A 7701-nucleotide genomic window follows, 5' to 3' on the forward strand; every position below is an offset into this window, starting at 1 on the left:
AAAAGAGGAAGTGATTGTGAAAGGAACATTGACAGAATTTGGTGATGAAATGATTAAGGGGAGAGAGATACCTGATTACTATTATTATTTTAAATTGAACTCCTTTCTTAAACCCCCCTTATAACATGACCTGCCTACCCATATAATAAAGCATAATGTAGATTCAATTTGGAGTCTGTCCAATGGAAACAAGAATAACGCTTTTGAAATCTGACCTACGTAATGCCATTGCTTGTGCGCCTGATAACTGGTCAAGCTTGTAGTAAGAATATTCATAGTATTACATTATAGTGTGTGAATGGCTGATTATTTAAGCTATCTAGCACAGATGCATGGGAAGCTACAACTACGCAGGCTTAGAGGTATATTCATGATCTCAATTCTTTTTCTGCTTTCTGTAGGTGACCCCTACGAGGTAGCCTCTACTTAGGGACAGTTACAGACTTGCAATAGAAAATGTCTTCTCGTCAGCAGGTGGCAGTGTCTCATAATGGAAAAAGCATAGGTTGTGCAGTCAGAAGACTTGGATGCAAACCCTGGCAATGGGAAGGTGCTTTGATCCCAGGGTTCCCAATATTTGATTATCAGATCAGTCAGAAGAACCTGGAATTTTCTTTGAAGATATACATTCCCAAACCCTACCCCTCAGAGATTCTGATTTAGTCAGTCTAGGATGGGGCCCAGAAATAACTGTTTGTTTTTAATATCCTAGGTAAGTTTGATAGCTAAATTTGGGAACTAGTAACAATCTTTCTGAGTCTCAGCTTTCATTAGATTGCTATGGGCGTTAAATGAGAAAATACTTCTGAATTTTATAAACTTTAAATCAAAATAAAATATCAGTTGTTAATTAGATTACTTCTTGAAATAATTTTTTTAAAGATTTCATAATTTCTCATTGATTTGAAGCCTGCCTACATGGAAACATATTATATTGGTTTGAATTTTACACATTGAGAAAGCAGGGAGAAAACTTAAGGAATTCTGTCCAATTTAATACATAAAATGTAGGATTTACTGGATGATAGTTTTAGAAGTTGAAGAGATGGGAGAAAGTAGAGACCATTGCTTGAATTTTTAATTTCTTTGTATGTGAGGAATAAATGCAATTTCTAAATATGGCAAGGAAACGTAAACAGAAATTTCTTCCATATATTTTTAATACAAAACACACATATATTATTGACACTGTGATAATTTAATTAACAAATATATTCTGACTTCCCAGTTCTAAGAGTAATAGCTTAAGTTAAATACATTATTTTCTCCTTCACCTCTTGCAAGCCAAAAACAATCAAACAAACAATCAACAAATACCACCAAAACACTCTGTGTCAATAATAGCTACAGTTGATTTTGAAACATGTATTTTTAGATGGTTATCCAAGTTAATGAGATTTCAGCAGCTCCGTACACAATCTGTATATAATAATATATAGCATAAATGTCTATTGACCTTGAAGCTTATAGCACATTTTAATTGGCTTCATAACCTTTATTCACAGTTGCTGCGTAACTGCAGTTACCTGGCCTTCTCAGTTCTGAGAGATTTTCTACTACATAGGTCCACTGTATCTTAAGACAATACCACAGTATCTCCTTCCTCCTACAGTCTCTCAATTTTCATCTTGCTTATGCTTCTTCAACCCTGTGCCTGGATCTTGCATGTTAATCCATTCTCATTCACTTGTGTTTTTCCCTTGGGCATGTCAAGTGAGCCACCTCAAAAGACAAAGTTGTTCACCCAGGGGGCGATATTGTCACATTCCTTCTGCACTTGATACCATTTTTAACTCCCCCCAACCAGAAGCAAGTCACTTAAGGCTATTAGCCTGAAGGTCATTTAGAAGATTTAAGTAAATATTTGATTTGAGGAACCTGGGATAGGAGTCCTTTTCCATAAGAGTATATATGATTTTCTGAGCTTCGTCAAAACACGTGGGAGTTGGTGCTTTAATTTTCTTGGCTGTAGATTCTCGAGTGCGAAAGTCAATATTGACCTAAAAAGAAATCCTCGTTAGTTAATATACACTTCCCATTTATTGCACATTTTATTTTGTTTCTGTGTTTTTTGAAGCACCTCAAGGAAGGGTTTTAAGCCTTCATTTATATCTATCAGTTAAAAAATTTCTTGAACAGCTATTCTAAGCCGGACCTATACTAGATGTGGATGAGAGAAAAAGAAAAATATCATAGAAAGTCTTTGCTCCAAGGTAGCTTACAGTGTAGTTGGGAGATGCAAAAGAGGCATACCTGAAAATTTTAAATGCCTACACAAGGTGGCATATCTGTCAGAGAGAGTGAAGTGGACATTTAAGATTTACTGAAGGAGAGGTCTCTTTGGGTGGCTATTTTCTGTTTGGACCAAGAATATTTACCTGGAAGGTGCCTATTATATGGAAATATATTTGCTGCTGCAATTGTATATATTACACTAGTCTGCATTTTATTCTTATCCAAGATGAGGTAGCTCATTAAGGACTCTCTGACAAGCAGTTCTGGCCAGCAATGCCCTTTCTCCTTCCCCCATCCCCATCTTAGTTAGCTAGATTTCCAAAGTTCATCTTTTCACCATACCATGCTTATGTTCAGATTTTCACAAATACAGAAAATTTTTTATTTTTTTTGTACAGAACTATATTAGTAGACCTAAATAAGTAGCAGTAAAATCACGTTGCCCAAAAAGGATTTCATCTTGCTATGTATGCTGAATGTTATTTCTGTATCTAACTTCCTATATGCATAAACTGATAACAAACTTAATACTCACTTGTTTAGCAGCATCTGCATGCACAAATGCTCTATATATTTTCTCAGCTTTGCAATGCAAAAGATCAGACTCTGTTTTTTTATAGTCTTCACAAGCCAGCCAGAATTCAATATTCTCCTCACTGAACTCAGATTTTAGGAAATTTCCAAAGACGTCTTGACCAGCTAAAAAGAAAGGGGGAAGAGAGATGAATAAATTAGTTTGGCCGATAAATGAATATCTTGAAGAAATGTTTTGTAAGAAAAATGCTATTGCATTCTCTATGTACAAAGGACAGAGATGGCTGCTGTTGAAATGGCTGTGCCATAGTTTATAAAGATGAGAAGAACTTAATGGATTCTTTCAGGTACAGAAGAGGACTCAGGGGCTAGACACATTTGTCCACAATTGCACAACTGATGATTGGTGGCTACAGAAATGTGTTTTGCTTCCATCTGCTGCTTAAATTAGAATTCTGCTATGCTGATAATGCAACAATCTCTTTTCTTATATATACCAAATTTTCACCAGAGTGGAGGGAGTTTTAAGGAAGCAAACACTGACAAAGGGCATTAATATCATGTTAATAATTAACAAATTTAATTTCCCCATCCAATTTATATCAGTCAGAAAATGTGATGCCTATATATTATCTATGTGCCGTTGTATTGATTATATTTGCCAGTTGAGATTTTTAAATGAGCCATTTCTAGACCATTTTTGGCTGAATTGTAAATTAAATCAAATAATACTAGGTGAACTAGGTTGAATTACTTGATCCTCAAGCAAAACTCCTTAGAGTGTCTGTGGGGAGAAGAGGATAAACTGGTCCTCTAGGTAGACTCGAAACTGCTACTCTATACTCTAAACAAGGTTGTAATCGCAATAGATTTGCAATGTCTATGGCAAGGGGGAAAGCAAGCTGATTTCATTACTTGACTTCTCTCATCAGACCCTTTGTGTTTAAAAACTCTTTTATCATATTTATGGTATAGCATTTATCATGTTATAATGCAGTTATGACTTTGCATGTCTTCACTGCCTTGGAGGCAACAAGGGACTGTGCCTTCGTTTTTGAATCCTTGGAGCCTCTAAAATGCTTGCCATATAAAGTTGGAATGAATGAGTTAATGAATATATGAATGATACTATAATTAACTGATTTAATAAATCCTACTCCTTACATCCAATGTGGAAATACATCCTTCAGGCAGTTTCAGCATGGCAATTCATATTCTGAGATATTTGGTTTACTTTAAAAAATTTTAAACTTCAGGACCCCACCATAATTTTTTATTTTGTTCCTATAAATGATCCATGGAAACACTTGCTGGTCTTGGCAGATTTGTCTAAAATACAGTAGCAGAATTGAGGGCTAAGTAAGCACTACATTAGAATGAGGCATAATATGCTGAAGCTATCAGTAACCATAAACAAAGTAAAATACAACTATTCACACATATCCTACCCAGAGTTCCATATCTTAATGGCATCATGCGATCTGCCAGGGAACTGAACTGAGCCCAGAAAACTTCAATAGTTAATCTCTACTTACTTTGGTTGGCAAGAAGTTTTTTAAGAGATTGAGACCACTGCATTACTTCATCAGCAGAAAGTCTGCAAGGAGACACAATTTATATAAATTAGTAAAAGTTATATAAAGTCAGCATGGTCATTGCATTTTGGTAACTTATGAGCTAAGACTACAGATCTAATAAATTTTATTAAAATTTACATACAAAAAAACAAAATGTCCCTTACAGTTATGAAAAACATGTCAACAAGCTTGAAAAAATCTAAATAGATATATTCCAACAGTCTAAAAAGAATAAATCTATGCACACACATATTTGTATTTAACTTACATTGGTAATAATATAGTCTAATCTTATTTGGCTTGTTACTTAAAAGAAATGAAGTTTATGTTGTACAGTATTCCTTCCTGCTAGACTACAGAGCTAGTGAACAAGCTGCCCTTGTAACGATAGTTCAATATATTTGTATACATACATATCCTTAGATTTGGAAGATTTCATTCCAGATTCCAGATGTGGGATCATAGATCTCAGGTATGCTTTCACATCCATTCCACTACAAAAGACACAAAAGTTAATATTCATATTTTCTCAGTTAAAAAAAAGTATAAATTAATTTTTCTAAAGAATAAGGCAATAAGAAAATTAGCTGATGTGACATTTTGGTTAATTAAGATAGAGCCAAGTTTTATGAAGCAAAGTCTGTGGAAAAATTCCCACCTAATTTGATGCATTTTCATGATTTATTTTTTAATACAACTGAATATTACTCTGTAACTCACAACAGGCAATTGTTTTGATATGGCTAAACTAAGCACCCATATTCTCTTCTATTCATTCTCACTCTTTCTGTCAACAAGCAGTTAAAATTCACAAAGTGAGACATTAAATGAACTTACAAAGTCTTTGGTCTCTTTTTCTGAGTTTTGTCATCTAGAAGTAAATGACCAGCTCCTTTCAATTCTTTTGGATTAGCAGAGGAAAAGAACATTCCTGGCATTTTCTCTAACCTTGATGTGGAGGTGTCTGCTGCTCTCATAATCCTTCTGCTGCAAATATCTGCTAGTTGACTCTCTGCTGCTTTATATAGTTTAGGCAAACAGGCTCTTGCTGTTCAAAGGAGTCTGTTTATCAGGTGATGTTGCCCCAGACTCTGGAAGTTCCCCCTTTCTTGGCGTGCTGTGACGTGTTATCTTGAAAAAAAAAAAAGCATGCAGTGATGTCTTGTGGTTGAAACTTAACCAAATGGGAACAGGTCACTTGATTAGAAAGAAAGAAAGAACATACTGAGGCACACACACACATACCACACATCTAAAGCATTCGCAGCATCAGTCTGTGGTTGTAGGGGATGTTTCTTTCTTCAAAATTGCGTATTTCAGTAAAAGGTTTCATGTGCTGCATTTATCATATCAGATACAGACTCATCATTACAGGCGTACCCATTCAATGTTTTAGATAACACTTGGTATAAAAATTCATCTGATCACAATGATGTTTATAAGAGTCCTTTTTTTTTCCTCCCAGAAACCAGTGTAAAGTAAACAAATATTTTTTGTTTGAATAAGAAAGAGAACTAGTGGAAATGAGTTTGCCACTTTTAAGTGACCCAAAGAAAACTGAGGGGCTCAAAGATTGATTCCATAAAGGCACCTGTTTATACATTTTCTGTTGTTCAGTCCATACTTTCCTGTCGAAGTCTTCAGCATTATTTATGTTTGTTTATCTAGAAACCTCTCATTCCTCTAGATCATTATGGGTAAGTTATGTTAGAGAACATTGATTTGAAATTTATTTTTAATGGCCCACTATATATTGACAATTTTCAAAGTATGTTTTTGCAGCATTCGTGCCTTTGGATGCCATATGTGTATTATAAGAACTACAACAGCAGCTGCAGTAAAACATAAATTTGGGAAATATTGGGTTAAAGTTAAGTAAGATTCTTTTTTTTAATGCAATATTATTGAGATATATTCACATACCAGATATTCAGCCAAAGTACAATCAATGGTTCACAGTATCATCACAGAGTTGTGCATTCATCACCACAATCAATTTTTGAACATTATCATTACTCCAAAAAAATAAAAATAAAAATAAAAATAAAAAAGAACATACAAAATATCCCATATCCCTTATTTCCACCCCCCCTACAAGGTTCTAAAATAGGGTACTGCAGATCTTCTAAGAACCTTTAATATGTTAATGTACATTTGTCAATCTCTAAAAGGAGAGTAGAGTATGCAGCTGTTTTCTAAATTTTAATAACTGACTTTTTGGTGGGGAAAATAGTTTGTATAAAATTGTTCTCGCTACATACACCACATTAGAAACTCTGGTCTGCAATAAAGTAAATATTTACCTCTTATATATTAAGTAATTACTGTAAACTTCACAACATTTTACTATCTAAAATAGTTTTTCAAGCACAAGCATTTGCAAGCAATTACAAGTATACACTACCAAGGCCACTAGAAAAAATCCTAAAATAAAAAGTCCCTCTGAAATTCCTGTATTACAATTAGCTGTTGGAGCAATCTTAATGGCCCAGTAATGTAACTACTGCCTCAAGGCTGTTTACTAGCCCATGAAAAACCTGTATCTGTCAGAGAAAGACAAGTTTAGTCAAGTTGAATCAGCAAAGGTTGATTAGTCCATGGCAGGAAAGCTCCCTATTGATTTCACACAGAATGGCACTCTCTGGCCCGCTTTGTAGGATTCATTAAGAAAAGACAAACTATCAAATAATAAATTTATTGAATAAATGACTTAGGTTGCAATTGTAAAGAATTTGAAAAAACCCAATAGAAGGAACATTGGCTTTCATAAACATAGGCTTATTTTAATTTTTCCTCTGAGATTGTGCTTAAGCAATTAGATTGGAATCCTAAGAAAAGGAATACTTCATGTGGTCTTAGTATTATCTTTTAAAGTACTTAGGAGATTGATTCAATAAAATATTTGTGATTATTATAGCTATTAATTTCAATAGGAAAAACTTGAGGGGAATTTTAATCTTTGCCAAATTGATTTTATATTTTGATTCCAATCTCTCCAACTGCCTGCATACTAGTAGGAGGTAGTTTACTGGATGACATTTTCAACTGTAATATTAATTAAACTGATGTTGAGTCTTTATAATATTGAAAAAATTTGTTGTGGACATTAGAACAATAATGAGTATGAAATTGTATCTTAGAAGTAAAAATATATCTAAACCATTAGACTCAGTGACATGAATGGAAATTTTGATGCGTCGATTCAAAATGTCTTGATTCAACAAATTTTAATTGCATTCCTACAATATTATAGGCATAAGGTACTGCAAATACAAAGATGCACGAATTTCTGTCCTAAAGGTTGACAGTATAGTGGGCACAACAAGTATTTAAGCGAGTAATCCAAAGTTAAAAG

The 7701-nt window shown here is 34.1% G+C and overlaps 1 protein-coding gene across 2 annotated transcripts; it reads right to left on the reverse strand.

The window, feature by feature from the left end:
- Positions 1–1142: 1142 nt before the first annotated feature.
- On the reverse strand, positions 1143–5358 carry RGS1 (regulator of G protein signaling 1). 2 transcript variants are annotated; one of them, XM_037825135.1, is made up of 5 exons: positions 5184–5358; positions 4760–4840; positions 4305–4366; positions 2771–2934; positions 1143–2000 (listed from the first exon to the last, which is right to left on the reverse strand). In XM_037825135.1, the coding sequence occupies exons 1-5, from the start codon at positions 5321–5323 to the stop codon at positions 1815–1817; spliced, it is 633 nt and encodes a 210-aa protein (XP_037681063.1). In that variant the 5' UTR covers positions 5324–5358; the 3' UTR covers positions 1143–1814. The 2 variants fall into 2 exon arrangements, with proteins under 2 accessions (XP_037681063.1, XP_037681064.1); XM_037825136.1 differs by having other exon boundaries at positions 5295–5351.
- Between the last annotated feature and the right edge of the window lie 2343 nt (positions 5359–7701).

The sequence above is a fragment of the Choloepus didactylus genome, chromosome 2 (assembly GCF_015220235.1).
Source record: "Choloepus didactylus isolate mChoDid1 chromosome 2, mChoDid1.pri, whole genome shotgun sequence".
NCBI classification, from domain to species: Eukaryota; Metazoa; Chordata; class Mammalia; order Pilosa; family Megalonychidae; genus Choloepus; species Choloepus didactylus.

Bases quoted from the DNA above. Each gene is read 5' to 3' on its own strand.
- RGS1 (XM_037825135.1), bottom strand. From the start codon at position 5,323: ATGAGAGCAGCAGACACCTCCACATCAAGGTTAGAGAAAATGCCAGGA. The intron at 4,841-5,183 runs GTAAGTTCATTT...TGTCTTTTGTAG, and splicing joins AAAAAGAGACCAAAGACTTT to TGGAATGGATGTGAAAGCAT. The intron at 4,367-4,759 runs GTATGTATACAA...GTCTCCTTGCAG, and splicing joins TCTTCCAAATCTAAGGATAT to ACTTTCTGCTGATGAAGTAA.